The sequence below is a fragment of the Camelina sativa genome, chromosome 5, assembly GCF_000633955.1.
Source record: "Camelina sativa cultivar DH55 chromosome 5, Cs, whole genome shotgun sequence".
Lineage (NCBI taxonomy): Eukaryota > Viridiplantae > Streptophyta > Magnoliopsida > Brassicales > Brassicaceae > Camelina > Camelina sativa.
This window is the reverse complement of record NC_025689.1, coordinates 13,349,718-13,365,831: the sequence shown is the minus strand read 5'-3', so window position 1 is coordinate 13,365,831 and position 16,114 is coordinate 13,349,718. Positions and strand designations below refer to the sequence as shown.

At 34.2% G+C, this 16,114-nt stretch overlaps 3 protein-coding genes across 4 annotated transcripts; all 3 read left to right on the top strand.

Annotated features, from left to right (window-relative positions):
* Positions 5,572–7,973, top strand: LOC104786792 (RHOMBOID-like protein 1). The gene is made up of 6 exons (XM_010512243.2): positions 5,572–6,143; positions 6,383–6,546; positions 6,683–6,846; positions 6,941–7,200; positions 7,299–7,425; positions 7,652–7,973. The coding sequence occupies exons 1-6, from the start codon at positions 5,830–5,832 to the stop codon at positions 7,772–7,774; spliced, it is 1,152 nt and encodes a 383-aa protein (XP_010510545.1). The 5' UTR covers positions 5,572–5,829; the 3' UTR covers positions 7,775–7,973.
* Positions 10,343–13,102, top strand: LOC104786791 (scarecrow-like protein 33). 2 transcript variants are annotated; one of them, XM_010512242.2, is made up of 3 exons: positions 10,343–10,474; positions 10,662–11,058; positions 11,170–13,102. In XM_010512242.2, the coding sequence occupies exons 2-3, from the start codon at positions 10,690–10,692 to the stop codon at positions 12,823–12,825; spliced, it is 2,025 nt and encodes a 674-aa protein (XP_010510544.1). In that variant the 5' UTR covers positions 10,343–10,474; positions 10,662–10,689; the 3' UTR covers positions 12,826–13,102. The 2 variants fall into 2 exon arrangements, with proteins under 2 accessions (XP_010510544.1, XP_010510543.1); XM_010512241.2 differs by having other exon boundaries at positions 10,344–10,474; positions 10,662–13,102.
* Positions 13,627–16,064, top strand: LOC104786790 (scarecrow-like protein 34). The gene is made up of 2 exons (XM_010512240.1): positions 13,627–13,804; positions 13,970–16,064. The coding sequence occupies exon 2, from the start codon at positions 14,012–14,014 to the stop codon at positions 15,854–15,856; it is 1,845 nt and encodes a 614-aa protein (XP_010510542.1). The 5' UTR covers positions 13,627–13,804; positions 13,970–14,011; the 3' UTR covers positions 15,857–16,064.

The following is a 16,114-nucleotide window of genomic DNA, read 5'->3' as shown; positions in this document are numbered from 1 at the left end:
GTAGCTGCTTGAGAGAAACCAATGGAAGGTTGGGGTGTTGAAATAGATTCATTGGTGCTGAACCTTCTGCGGATACTCGAGCTTCCTCGCTGGAACCTTGTATTCGAAGGCGTAAAATTAGAAGGGTCTTGCTCTATCCCCACAAGCTGCTCTCCTGCCCTGCAATTTGAAACCCAAGGAGATGTCAGATATAGAACTGGCTAAATAGTTCACCACCATTGCATTACTATGCCAGTACTAAAAACCAAAACTTTAACTCATAATTCACAAATGAGAATGAACCAAAATCAGAATTTCACATTATAAAGAACACATTTTTTCAATCAGGGTTGAACTCATACATATCAAAACACAAAACCCACAAACCCGTAGGTCAAAATTAATCTGAATTGGAATATATCCAATACCAAATTCGCAACAACAGTTCAAATCAACGATTCTGCTTAACCAAAAATTAGCATCCATTCACTTAAAATTTTCCCAGGATTAATAANCATCAATGGTTTCATCTTCTTCCGGGAGAGGAGTAGCTGCTTGAGAGAAACCAATGGAAGGTTGGGGTGTTGAAATAGATTCATTGGTGCTGAACCTTCTGCGGATACTCGAGCTTCCTCGCTGGAACCTTGTATTCGAAGGCGTAAAATTAGAAGGGTCTTGCTCTATCCCCACAAGCTGCTCTCCTGCCCTGCAATTTGAAACCCAAGGAGATGTCAGATATAGAACTGGCTAAATAGTTCACCACCATTGCATTACTATGCCAGTACTAAAAACCAAAACTTTAACTCATAATTCACAAATGAGAATGAACCAAAATCAGAATTTCACATTATAAAGAACACATTTTTTCAATCAGGGTTGAACTCATACATATCAAAACACAAAACCCACAAACCCGTAGGTCAAAATTAATCTGAATTGGAATATATCCAATACCAAATTCGCAACAACAGTTCAAATCAACGATTCTGCTTAACCAAAAATTAGCATCCATTCACTTAAAATTTTCCCAGGATTAATAAAAAAAAAACAGAGCAAAACCACAAAACTCTGTCTACGTACTCCAAACACGAATATTGAAGAAGCATTCATGGTGAAGGAAAGAGAGAGAGATTCAATCAATACCTGAGTTACTCAAAGCTGCACCTGTTGTGAAAGAGAGGAAGAAGAAGAAGAAGACGGAGACGGGACAATCACTTAGGGTTTTAAGAGGGTACAAATTTGGCTTGAAATCGGTGGAAAAGAGGAAGAACGACACTATGGGAATGGGTCACCGTCGAGATAGAAGAGAGAAGTCGAGAACTTTCTCTTGCGAAATTGTTTGTGTTAATCCTAGACAAATTCTACTACCAATCACAATAAACCACGTGTCCAAGTAGACGGACGAAAAACGTCCCAAATTAAAAATTGTTTCTTCGATATTGGGCCTTTTTTTATTTATTTAAAAACATAAAAACCCGGGGGACAGCCCAAGTGTACGCCGTTGCACATGGTCTTAGTACATTTGTTGTTTGTATAGATAACTTGCCTTTAGTGGTTGAATCTGTAGACGAAAAAACTGCNCATTGGTGCTGAACCTTCTGCGGATACTCGAGCTTCCTCGCTGGAACCTTGTATTCGAAGGCNTTATGAAAATAATGTAAGATCAGTAGTTAAGATCTTTTGTTAAAAAGTTAGTTATTGGGAGAACATGTTTAAGATCATAAGATTTAATAATATAATATTTTTAAACATATTACAATTTTAAAAACTTATAAAAGAATATTTAAATTTGAAACTTATAAAACTTTTACTAAAATTCAAAATACAATACCAAATTTTTATGAAACAACAAAAACATTAAAGATATAAAAAAAAACAAACATATTACTTAATTAAAGCACACAAACATTTTATTTAATTAATACATAGTTTAATGTTCAAATTTATTCCATATATTCTCAATCAAATCCTCTTTTAATTTGTGAAAAATTGTTTGCAAAAAATTATATCCATTCACAGCTTGCCACGTCAGCTTAGAACTGGACCAAGATCAGTTCTTGTAGAACTGATCTTGGTGTTCTTATGCCACTATTTATTATATTTATAATTTTAAGGGAAAATGACACCCACACCCACTTTCTCCTAAAGTATTGACACTTACACCCACTTTCTACTATCCCTATACTTTTCTTATGTCAAATTACAACTTACACCCTCTAACTAAACTAACATTTTCTTTCTACTTTTTTTTTCCTTCTCATCTCTCTCTCTAACTTTTCTCTTTCTTTTCTAATATTTTTTTTTCTTTAACATTTATTTTTTATTTTCATTACTAAATTTTAAGTTTAGTAACTTTAGTTGTTGACAAACAAAAAAAGTTAACCTTATACCCTAAATCTTAAATCCTAACACCACATAGACACTAAATCCATATAAGCCCAAAAACGTCAACCTTATACCCTAAATCTTAAATCCTAAACCACCCTAAACTATGGTGATGTTTGAACATGCAACAAACTTGTCAATAAATTTCATCTGGATTGCTTGTCCACGTGGTCAGAGTTTGGTGGATAGGCTTAGAGATTAATAATAACCATGTTTGTTGTTTAGTATGCGTCTAGTGACACTTCTAAGTTCTAATATCTCTAATTCTAGCTTAAAAATAGTACAAAAACATTTGGCTAAAAGACATCTAAGTGGCTAAACTATAGTGATGTTTGAACATGCAACAAACTTGTCAATAAATTTCATCTGGATTGCTTGTCCACGTGGTCAGAATTTGGTGGATAGGCTTTGAGATTAATAATGACCATGTTTATTGTGTAGTATGCTTCTAGTGACACTTCTAAGTTCTAATATACCTACTTCTAGCTGAAAAATAGTACAAAAACATTTAGCTAAAAGAAATCTATGTGGCTAATTTATCTTGGACAAATTTCTGCTCATGTAAAGAATGAGCAAGATATTATAAGATAAGTATCCATAACTACTAATCCACATGATTGATATTCAATGTTCTAAATAAATCAATGTTGTTAATTTTTATTTTGTTTATTAACCACTTATGAGTGTATATGTTTCTGGACCAACACAAAATATGAAGCAAGGAGCTCATGGTGTCTATGGATTTAATTGTGTGGATGTTGTATGATGATTCTTTGGTCTGTCTACATTGGTATCCACAAAAAAATATCCACATGATCACATCCATAGCCACCATTCAACTGCTATTCTTCAGCTTAATGTCTAGATATGCTTTGTAAATTCATGGAGACCTATCCATAGTTTTTCTATCCACTAAACTTTGTTTTTTAAAGTGAATAGTTTTGGTTTTAGGTTCAAGGGTTTATGTTCTAGGATTTAAAATTTAGAATTAAAGGGTTTTGTACTTATTTGATCTATGTTGTGTTATGGATAATATGCTATGGATAAAGATCTAACCAAATTTATGTATGTATATTTTGTATGAATAAACACAAGTAACTATCTATTAACAATACTGCAATTGATTATCCACTTATAATTGAACAAATGTTCAACGACAGATGGATACTGTATAATCTAAAAATTCATAAAAATATAGCAATATGTATCTTAAAATGTAGAAAATATATAATCATAATATATTTTATATAAATGAATAGAAAATTTGTTTTATTATAACAAATAAAAATATTTTACTTTGTTAAAGTGTTAATAACAAAAAAGAAGAGAAAAAGAGAGAAAAGAAGGAGAGAAAGAGGAGAGGGGCAAAATCATCCAAAATGTGTGGACACATAAGCAAAAAACTTGGAAAAGTATAGGGAGAGTGGAAAGTGGGTGTGGGTGACACAACTCACAACCAAAGTGGGTGTGGGTGTCATTTTCCCTAATTTTAATGGGCTAAGAACACCAAGGATGTTCTCCCTATAAGGGCATCTTTATAGGGGGAACTATTTTGGGTGTTTTTAGAGTAAATATATTATGAAAATAATATAAGATCAGTAGTTAAGATCTTTTGTTAAAAAGTTAGTTATTGGGGGAACATGTTTAAGATCATAATATTTAATAATATAATAATGTTAAACATATTACAATTATAAAAACTTATAAAATAACATTTAAATTGCAAACTTATAAAACTTTTACTAAAATTCAGAATACAATACCAAAATTTTATGAAACAAAAAAACATTAAAAGATTACTTAATTAAAGCACACAAACATTTTATTTAATTAATATATAGTTTAATGTCCAAATTTATTCTATATATTCTCAATCAAATCCTCTTTTAATTTGTGAAAAATTGTTTACAAAAAATAATATCCATTCACAGCTTGCCACATCAGCTTAGAACTGAGCCAAGAACAGTTCTACATTAAGAACTGATCTTGGTGTTCTTATGCTACTATTCATTATTTTCTAATTTTTTTGGACTAAAAACACCCTTGGTGTTATGCCTATAAAGATGGCCTAAAGATGGCCTTAACAGTGTTCACAAATGATTATTTAATTCTACAAACTTTTGTAAAATTTTGAATTTATATGTCATTTTTGAGTTGGAGAATGCAATTTTTGAGAATTGAAAGCCAAATCCAGTAGAGACATGAGAGACGCCTTCAAATCTACTCGTCTCTAGAGAGTAGTTATTTATTTATTTCTTTTTTTTTTTTTTTTGAAAAATTAAATAGTTTTTGATTGTATGTATGAAAGATTTACAAAACATAAATAATTCATTCTGAAACATTATTTAGCACCAAATATTCTAACCAGTTAACCTAACAAACATGGGATTCTTAAACCAAATGCCATTAATTATTGAACTAAATCTTTTGTTTTTGCCATTTGTCTCAATAATTTTCAGTTTTGCCATTTTTGCTATTTTTAAATAAGAAATATTTTAGAGTTCTTTTTCATAAAACACATATTTCATAACAAAAACTAGACCCTAAAAAAACTGGAATCTAATAAACCCAAACATTTTATCTGTAAATTTATGTTCTTAGATATAAAAAAATTAGCATTTTTGAAAGTTTTTTGGACAAATGGCAAAACCTATAAACACTCCTCAAAGAAGTTAATTAACTCTAACAAACATTCATCTCAACTAAACTTTCTATAGATTATAATTAAATCTCCATTATAATATTTTATTTTATTAATTTATCACTATATTAATTAATTAAAAAGAAATTAAAGAAAATTATAATTATTTATGGAAATATTAATTTATTGAGTATAGAGGTTATAACTATATTATACTGAATCAGTTTTATAGATGAACATTTTTTTTTATAGAGTATTTATGATATGATGATGAGATATCTTATATAGTAAGACTATCTCTACCATTTCAAGATCTTGTCTATAATAATTATGTTTAATACTACTACTTATTACGATTATTTTAACATGTTTGACGGTTTTAGAAGCTAAGTCAAAATTTTAACGTTTGGATTCGAAGGTAAGGAACATATTTTCTGAATTTACAAGAAACAGAAAGGAATAATTTCTATTTTCAACTCTACTATACTCTATCAACCATTATACAAACTATATAATATACTAATGATACATGTGATTAACAAACAAAGCTACTGTTGCGCAATTAATATTCGAATCTTTTAACTCATGTGTGATTTAAATCAAAATTAAAAACTATATCTTATACAAAAAAAAATTAATTACATGTTTCCTAAATAATAGATAATTGTCTTAACATCCAATCTAATTAGCGTCTTCACAAGGAAATGCCTCAAAAGAGGAAAGACGATTGATTCATCTCTTCACCTTGGTCTTCTTTACAATACACAACAACAACAATGTCATTAAAAGTTTGATCCTTTTGTTTCTCTTTTAGATTTTCGTAAATGGCTCGCGATCGGCGGGAAGGTCTGGAGATTAAGGTGGTGAATCCACCGACGGCGGCGATGGGTAATAATAACGCGTCTGCGGAAACGTCTCGGAGGCAGCAGAGAGCTTCGTTCGCAGAGTTTAGGCCGTTTAAGCTTTGGTTTCCATGGCTAGTTCCAGCAATCGTGGTGGCTAACATTGCCCTTTTCGCCATTTCGATGTTTATTAACAATTGTCCTAAGAACTCGCCTAAATGCTCAGCTAGGTTTCTTGGGAGATTTGCTTTTCAGCCTATGAAAGAGAATCCTCTTCTGGGTCCTTCTTCTTTGACGTGGGTAACCTTAAAGCTCTCATCTTTATTCCAAGAAAGATTCCACATTATTTTTTACCTTGGTCGGTTCAGATTCGTGTGTTCTGAGTTTTGTAAAAGGTTCAATTTTGTGATAATAAAAGTCATTACTTTGGAGATGAGTTCAAATTTGTGACAATGCTACTCATTTCTTAGATCTTTAGAGTTTGGGGATGAGTTAAAAAAGTGTTACAATGATGTGTGTTGTTTTGTTATATCAGATTGGAGAGGATGGGGGCTTTAGATGTATCAATGGTGGTTCATAAACATCAGGTGTGGCGCTTGTTCACTTGTATATGGCTACATGCTGGGGTTTTTCATGTTCTTGCCAACATGTTGAGTCTTATCTTCATTGGTATCCGGCTTGAGCAAGAATTTGGATTTGGTATGCAACTTTATGTTTTCTCAGCCTTTTATCTTTATTAAAGGATGAATCTTTTATGAGTTTTATCTATGAGTCAAAATGTGTATGGTTGTTTGCCGAAGACTGCTCTTATTGATGATGTTCCTTTCTTCGACAGTGCGCATTGGATTGCTCTATATGATATCTGGATTTGGTGGAAGTTTGTTATCATCTCTCTTTAACCGGGCTGGTATATCTGTTGGTGCCTCTGGAGCATTATTTGGCTTGCTTGGTGCTATGCTTTCAGAGCTCCTTACTAACTGGACCATTTACGCAAATAAGGTATAGCCAAATAGAAGATTAAAAACTTCTAGTTTCTTCCCATCCATGATTGATATGTCTAAAAGGAGCTTCATTGGTTTTTCTCCATTTGCAGTTTGCAGCTCTTTTGACTCTCATCTTCATCATAGCCATTAATTTAGCAGTAGGTATTCTTCCACATGTAGACAACTTTGCCCATCTTGGAGGATTCACTTCAGGGTTTCTTCTAGGCTTTGTTTTCTTGATCCGTCCTCAGTATGGATACTTCAACCAAAGAAACAATCCTCGGGGTTATGCTCCACCGTCTGCTAAATCCAAACACAAGCCATACCAATATGTTCTCTGGATCACCTCTTTAATACTATTGATAGCTGGGTATGCTTTCTCTTTTTTTATACCGTGAATCTGACTACAATATGAAATACATATTCCAGTCTGTTCTTTAATGCATATTTTATGAAATATGGTGTCAGATATACCGTTGGACTCATAGTGCTTCTTCAAGGGACAGATTTGAACAAGTATTGTTCGTGGTGCCATTATCTCAGCTGTATTCCTACGTCGCTATGGAGTTGTAAATCTCAAAACGTCTACTGTCAGGTAAAAACTACTTATCCTCTCCACATACATATCTAGTTTTATCCTGCAGTTCTTATAGTTAATACTTATAAGAAGACACTAGTCGTTGTGTGTGACCACCAAAAACCAAGTTTTTAGACTAGATATAAACTAGACAGGCTTTGCAGAAGTGTAGAAGATAGAATAGTTGTTTTCGTTGTTGTTTTCGAGTTTATAAAACTGAGAGTGATTGTGGAATTGGTTGCAGTCGAGCCAAATTGGGCAGCAGATGAACTTGACGTGTATCGCGAATGGGAGAACGGAGATGTACAACCTCTCTGACGATAACCAGTCTCGGATTCAGCAGTTGTGTTCCCAACTATGCCGCTGATACCACTAAACGTCTAATTTTTTATACTCTGTAGAAAGTTAGGAAGAGAGAAATTTGTTCATTTAACATGATCATACACTTGTGGTTTGTGGATTCTTCTTTCTGATCATTGTTTGGTTCCACCTTCTTGATTTACTGCGTATATGTATGGACCATCGTCTCTATAATGAAAACTTAGATGAAGAGAAAGTTGAACAAAGTTTTTGTTCTTTTTTTTTTTTTTTTGACCTCGAAAGTTTTTGTTCTATAACATTATAATTCTTAATCAAGATGTTTAATTTCATCTAATTCTATTTTTATATACAATAAAAAATAATTAGCTGTATATTAAACCATTTCTATAATTGAATTCAAATAAAGTAGTAAAATAATCAGGTCAAACGATAAATGTAATTTATTAGTAAAAGCAAATTATATAATGGTAATACACTTATCATTCGCAACTTTTGAGTTTTCCACTATGGTATGAAGAAGCAAATTATATAATTAATTCAAAAGTTGAAATTGATATACCTAAATGTGTCTAATCATGTTTTTAGTGTCTTATACGTACGTATATGGTTAGTGCGAATATGAAAAACTCTAGTACCATCTTACTTCTTTTAAAAAAAAAAATAACATATATGCGTGTTTAAATTTACATGATATCTCACTGAGTCACTACCACCTCACTTTTTAAATACAAGTGGATAACAGTAGAAAATATAAACAAATGTTAAAAGGTAGTCTGCCCTTTGTATGTGCGTGCACAAAGTAAAATTAAATAGTTGACCTAAAAGTAAAATTAAATAATTTATGGTAAATATTTATAAACAAAAATACAAGTTTATTTATCAAACAATAAAAAATAGTTTTTAAAAGTATGTTATGTGGTGTAATAGTTTTGGGTGTGAAGAGGGGAGTTTTAGATTTGTTGTATATGGTCATTACCTAATAGTCAAAAAATAATTTTTAAATGACTGGTTAAATGAAATAAATAAACATCAAGTTTACAAAACCATAATTATATATCTCTAACCACTGGAAAGAAGTCTCTACTTTATGTCACCGATCCAATCCTCAAATTTGTTTTAGAGTATTATATATTAAACTCTTATGTACTCTTACGTAGGTTTAACTTTAATGCCAACTTTTTATCACATCTACCGTGTTTGATTCTTTAGGTCTTTCACATTCACACCTATTTCAATGTTAGGTCGGTCGGTGGTTTCCACCCATTATATTCTTTGACTACCACAAATTTCACAAAAATTTACAGTCGTTATTTCAGTAATAATTGAGTACTCATCGTTTTTATAACGGTATCATCATCATTTTATGTTACATTTATACAGACTCCAGATTTAACACTAAGGGGGTGTATTCAAACCATGATTTTGGAGAATTTGATGGGATTTAGGAAATTTAGAATTTTGATAGATTTTAGGGAAGTTCATATGATTTTCTGTAAAATTCTTTCAAATCCCACCTAAAACCATGAGATTTGGATTTCTTTATTTTTAACTAAACAAATCCTCCAGAATCCTCCAGAATCCTAAAAATTATTAAAATCCTAATCTACAAAACTGTTTTGAATAACAGTAGATTTTTAAATCATTAGTTCAATAACAAGGGATTCTAATGGATTTTAAAGTAAATTTTTAAATCATCAGTTCAATAACAGTGGATTTTAATAGACTTTTTAAAATCCATGATTGAATAACATAGAATTTGTAAATTTCACACAAATCACTTAAAATGTCAAGTTGAATACACCCCCCTAAACACTAGATTAGGATCCGTGCTATAAATTCCATTTATTTATATTATAACTTTAAAATAAAATCTAATTTATATGATTGTTTTTAAAAGTTTTTTGGATAAAACATTATGCAATAAAATCATATGCTAAATATGATAGCTTAAAAAAAACACATATTTTGTAAGTTTTATATTGTTAATTTTGTAATTTTATGTATGAGAAATGGTTATGTTTGTTGTTTGTTTTTATTTTGATTTTTGAACATGTTTGGCGAAAGTTTTTTAATATGATCTGTGCTTAGTTAAAATTTTATTTTTAACTGCACAATAAGATTTCGGAAATCACGATTAAGTGTGATAAATTGCTAAGATTTCATTTATTTTTACACCTAACCTTATATATTTGTAACAATATATGGAATATTAAAGATTTTATTTTGGAAATTGTATAAATCACCGAAATATTCTCTTTAAGAAATTTTTTTGAGATATTCTTATTTATATTCAAATAGCCCACAAATTGACCAATTAATCTATAACTTTTTTTTTTTATAACTAACTTATTTTTAATGTATAACTTATTTTGTTATCAACTTATACAAATTATATAGTCTAACAAAAAGTTATATATTTTGTTTTATTATATAGGGAACACCAAAAACTGGTTGGCACCACCATACTGCAGAATTGTATAATTTGTTACGGATTTTTATAAATTCAAAGAACGCCGAAATGGCTAAGGATGACCCGAGTGGGATTTATGATTCATATAAAGAGGACAAAGTGGTGAATTAAATAATTGAAATAAAAATTGTATCTTTCATCTACTTATTCTTCTTCTATAGTTTTTATACATAAACAAATACTTAGTCTCCACCACTTACACAGATCATTGCTTCCAACACAAACGTTTCTTCTTCCATAGCATCTGAAACATCGGCGCATCTTAATCCCAAACAGGTATGCTTTCCAAATTGTTATCCTTACTTTTCTTTTGTGATTAGATTCTATCTGTTTTCTTGTGGTTACTAATCTTGATTAGGGACAAGAAAGCAAATGATTCAACCTTTAAACACAGGGTTCTTTGTGTGTCGGAGACTAGTAAGATAATAAGGACTTTTTTGTTTTCTTGTGGAACAATTTTTAGGGTTTATTAGGGTTCTTGATTTCATCCAATGGGTTCTTACTCGGCTGGCTTCCCTGGATCTTTGGACTGGTTTGATTTTCCCGCTTTAGGAAATGGATTATATCTAAATGATCAACCTTTGTTAGATACTGGATCTGTTCCTCCTCTTCCTCCAGAGCCGCCATCATATTCTCAACAGAATCTTGCTTCTGCGGATGCTGAATTCTCTGATTCGGTTTTGAAATACATAAGCCAAGTGCTAATGGAAGAAGACATAGAAGACAAGCCTTGTATGTTTCATGATGCTTTGTCTCTTCAAGCAGCTGAGAAATCTCTCTATGAAGCTCTAGGAGAAAAGTACCCTGAAGATGATGCATCTCACCCTATGAGTATTACTACTACTAGGCCTGCTCATTTGGTTAGTAGCCCTGGTGGTTCTTCTTATACTTCAAGCATCACAACCACTTCCTCTGATTCACAATGGAGTTTTGATTGTTTGGAGAATAATAGGCCTTCTTCTTGGTTGCAGACACCGATTCCGAATAACTTTGTTTTCCAGTCCACTTCTATGAGATCTAGTCCAAGTCCACAGTCTGTTGTTGGTGGCGGTAATGCGGTTTTCGTGTCAAGTTTTAGTAATGATTTGGTTTCTAATATGTTTAACGATAAGGAAATGGAGTTACAGTTCAAGAAAGGGATGGAGGAAGCTAGTAAGTTCCTTCCTAAGAGTTCTCAGTTGGTTATAGACATTCCGGCTTTGGGATCCAAGGGGAAGGATAACTCTGTTCCTTACAGAATGACCGGGAAGAAAAGCCAGTTGCGTGAAGATGAAGATTCTGATGAAGAAAGAAGTAAGAAGCAAGCAGCTGTTTATGTTGATGAATCTGAGCTGACTGAGATGTTTAACAAGGTTCTTATATTTGGCGAGCCAATGGAACCACCCGTATGCATTCTTCAGGAGAGTTTCCAGAAGGAACCAGAGAAAGCTTCATCGGTTAGTAAGAGTCATAAAGGCGAGAAACCAGCGGCTAATGATAAAGAAACACCTGACCTAAGGACCATGTTGGTTTCTTGTGCTCAAGCTGTCTCGATTAATGATCGTAGAACTGCTGACGATCTGTTGACTCGGATAAGGCAACATTCTTCGTCTTACGGCGATGGAACAGAGAGATTGGCTCATTATTTCGCTAACAGTCTTGAAGCACGGTTGGCTGGGATAGGTACGCAGGTTTATACCGCCTTGTCTTCCAAGAAAACATCTGTTTCGGACATGTTGCAAGCTTACCAGACATACATATCTGTCTGCCCGTTCAAGAAAATCGCAATCATATTCGCTAACCACAGTATCATGCGGTTGGCTTCTACTGCCAATGCCAAAACCATCCACATCATTGATTTTGGGATATCTTATGGTTTTCAGTGGCCTTCTCTGATTCATCGACTTGCTTGGAGACGTGGTTCATCCTGTAAGCTTCGGATAACCGGTATAGAGCTGCCTCAACGTGGGTTTCGACCAGCTGAGGGAGTTATTGAGACGGGTCATCGATTGGCTAAGTATTGTCAGAAGTTTAATATTCCGTTTGAGTACAATGCGATTGCGCAGAAATGGGAAAACATCAAGTTGGAGGACTTGAAACTAAAAGAAGGCGAGTTTGTAGCTGTTAACTCGTTGTTTCGGTTTAGGAACCTTCTAGATGAGACCGTGGCAGTGCACAGCCCGAGAGATGCGGTTCTGAAGCTGATAAGGAAGATTAAACCAGACGTATTCATGCCCGCGATCCTCAGCGGATCCTACAACGCGCCTTTCTTTGTCACGAGGTTTAGAGAAGTTCTGTTTCATTACTCATCTCTGTTTGACATGTGTGACACGACCCTGACACGAGATGATCCAATGAGGGTAATGTTTGAGAAAGAGTTCTACGGGAGGGAGATCATGAACGTGGTGGCTTGCGAGGGGACAGAGAGAGTGGAGAGGCCAGAGAGTTATAAGCAGTGGCAGGCGAGGGCGATGAGAGCCGGGTTTAGACAGATTCCGCTGGACAAGGACCTGGTTCAGAAACTGAAGTTGCTGGTAGAAAATGGATACAAAACTAAAGAGTTTGATGTTGATCAAGATTGTAACTGGTTGCTTCAGGGCTGGAAAGGCAGGATTGTGTATGCTTCATCTGTTTGGGTTCCTTTGTAGAAAGTTTGTTACTTTGTTTGTCTTAAATCCCAAGTCACTGATTCTAGATAGGGTTTTGTGCTGATAGTACCTTTATCTCACACATGACATCTAGATTTGTATATTGGTAAAGGTCTAGGGTTCTTGCCTTCTTGAGGGGGTTTCTGTAACAGTATTTGGTTAGTTAAGGTTCACTTATTAGGCACAAGTGAGAGATAGTTTTCTCCACGCATGATGCCATGATGTAAAAAAATATTGTACTTGTAACATTTTAATGTATATTGATAATGTTGGATAATGGTCACTTTGGTAAAAAAGAAGAAGCTTCATGGCACTTATTTATTAGAAACATGTATGGTGCTGTTGAGTATTTGATTTAAAATCAATATGTTTAAGCGGAAAAAAAAGTGTGAATCTAATAGAAGATTTTCTTTTTCCACCAATGAATCAATATATTATTTATGAAAACTATTATATAAATGATTCTACCATGTGAAACTAAAAGAGTCGAATGGAACTTTTGCGGGAAAAAAAAAAAGGAACAACAGAATCATCGCTTTTGTGACTAAATGTTGAATGTAATTTCACCTTCAATTGTTCTTAGAATATTTTTTAAAATTAGAAAAAAATAAAAGAGTATATATGAACCATAACTATGATGAATACAAAGAAGGATATAAATGATAAGCATTAGATGGTTAAGAGTAGAATAACGATGATGACAAGTATCTAACTTATTACCAACGGAACAAACAATTGGGCCAAAGCCCTACTTTATTACAGAACATGAAAACAGAGTCAACGTAGCCGCCACCACAAAGACTTGTTGTTTTTCTTAAGTTTTTTACACCTGGGGTACGAGTCTTGCAAAGACTTGTTGTCTCTCTCTACACCACTTCTTTCTTCCCCGTAAAAGCTTTCATCCGACACAGTCCTTAACCGAAAAGCTGTAGATCATTACTTTAAACCTCGTACATCATCAGATTTCATTCAAACCGAGGTAAGCAATGACATCAACTCCCCGTGTTCTCTCTCTTTCTCTCTCACATGTGCAGTTCAATTACTGTTGCTTAGTTTGAATTTTTAATTCTAATCTTTTGATTCAATCCTTTGACTCTCTCTCTCTCTCTCTCTCTCTCTCTCTCTGTTTCTTGTTCTTGTGTAGCGTTCTATGTGGGTTTTATTGTGTATCAATTAGGGTTTTTGAATGATGGATCCCAATTTCGATGCAAACCCTAGTTATTTAGCTGATCCAGTAGAAGAAGATCAGTATACGCTGTTGAAATACGTGAGCGAGATCCTTATGGAAGAGAGTAACGGTGATTACAAACAGTCTATGTTCTACGATTCATTAGCTTTACGCAAAACAGAGGAAATGTTGCAGCAAGTGATTACAGATTCTCAAAATCAATCCTTTAGCTCTGATTCGATCATTACCACTAATTCCAGCAGCTGTCCTGTGGGGGATGCAAGTGGAAGCATAGTTGAATCGGCTGATCTCCGGATTAGTCCAGCTGTGGTTAAGAGTATGTTTAGTGATGCAGATTCTGCTTTACAGTTTAAGAAAGGTGTTGAAGAAGCTAGTAAGTTCCTTCCCAATAGTGACCAATGGCTTATCAAACCCGAAAGGTTTGATTTGGGTTTGGATCCGTTGAGAGTTAAGAGGAATCATGAAAGGGAAGTTATTGATTTTGAGGAAGTTAGGAATAGTAAGCAGTTTGCAACTAATGTTGAAGATGGGAAGATCACAGAGCTGTTTGATAAAGTTTTGCTTCTTGACAGTGAATGCGATCCACCAACTTTGTTAGACAGCAAGATTCAAGAGATTAGGAGTAGTAACAAACAAGGAGTGAAGGGGAAGAAGGAGAAGAAGAAGAAGAAGAAGAGTCAGGTGGTTGATTTCAGAACACTTCTCACACTATGTGCACAAGCCATTTCCACAGGGGATAAAACCACGGCACTTGATTTGTTGATGCAGATAAGACAACAGTCTTCACCTATTGGTGACGCGGGACAAAGACTTGCTCATTGTTTCGCTAACGCGCTTGAGGCTCGTTTACAAGGAAGCACTGGTTCTATGATCCAGAATTATTACAATGCTATCACCACTTCCTCGTTGAAAGAAACCGCTACGGATACACTTAAAGCGTACAGAGTGTATCTCTCTTCGTCTCCGTTTGTTACCTTAATGTATTTCTTCTCCTTCAGGATGATATTAGATGCGTCGATAGATGCTAACGTTCTTCATATAGTTGATTTTGGGATTCTCTACGGGTTTCAATGGCCGATGTTTATTCAATACATATCAGGAAGAAAAGATGCACCGAAGAAACTGAGGATTACTGGTATCGAGCTACCTCAGCGTGGTTTTCGTCCGGCGGAACGTATAGAGGAAACGGGAAGGAGATTGGCTGAGTATTGTAAACGGTTCAACGTACCGTTTGAGTACAAAGCTATTGCGTCTCAACACTGGGAAAAGATCAGGATACAAGATCTTGATATACGACCAAACGAAGTCTTGGCGGTTACTGCTGGACTAAGGCTCAAGAACCTTCAAGACGAAACAGGAAGTGAAGAGAATTGTCCTAGAGACGCTGTTTTGAAGCTGATAAGGAACATGAACCCGAACGTTTTCATCCACTCGATCGTCAACGGTTCGTTCAACGCGCCGTTCTTCATCTCACGGTTCAAAGAAGCGGTTTACCATTACTCTGCTCTCTTCGACATGTTTGATTCGACGCTTCCTAGGGATAACGAAGAGAGGATTAGGTTTGAGAGGGAGTTTTATGGGAGAGAGGCTATGAATGTTATAGCATGCGAAGAAGCTGATAGGGTAGAGAGGCCGGAGACTTATAGACAGTGGCAAGTGAGAATGGTTAGAGCAGGGTTTAGGCAGAAACAAGTGAAACCTGAGCTGGTTGAGAAGTTTAGGGAAAAGCTGAAGAAATGGGGTTACCATAAAGACTTTGTGGTTGATGAAAATAGTAAATGGTTGTTACAAGGCTGGAAAGGTCGAACTCTTTATGCTTCTTCTTGTTGGGTTCCTTTGTAAAAATGATTATAGTCTTCTCTTTTTTGTTTGTTACAAAAATCATGTAATTTTAGGAATATGTCTGATATGTTTGTTAGCACATAAAAATTCTTCAATTGGCCCAAAGGTATATGCAGTTTTGGTAACTTAATTTCTTAACTTTTGTCATATATTTAATATCGAATACGTTGGGTATGACTCAAAATATGAGGCGACGACCCTCTCCATTTTTGCCAGCCTTGTTCATCTAAATCGTTCCCAGTTTGTTTTTTTTTTTTG

Excerpts from the sequence above, each read along its gene's own strand:
- LOC104786790 (XM_010512240.1), top strand. The coding sequence starts at position 14,012 with ATGATGGATCCCAATTTCGATGCAAACCCTAGTTATTTAGCTGATCCA.
- LOC104786791 (XM_010512241.2), top strand. The coding sequence starts at position 10,690 with ATGGGTTCTTACTCGGCTGGCTTCCCTGGATCTTTGGACTGGTTTGAT.
- LOC104786792 (XM_010512243.2), top strand. The coding sequence starts at position 5,830 with ATGGCTCGCGATCGGCGGGAAGGTCTGGAGATTAAGGTGGTGAATCCA. Across the intron at positions 6,144-6,382 it reads CTGGGTCCTTCTTCTTTGAC|ATTGGAGAGGATGGGGGCTT; the intron begins GTGGGTAACCTT and ends TTGTTATATCAG. Across the intron at positions 6,547-6,682 it reads TGAGCAAGAATTTGGATTTG|TGCGCATTGGATTGCTCTAT; the intron begins GTATGCAACTTT and ends TTTCTTCGACAG.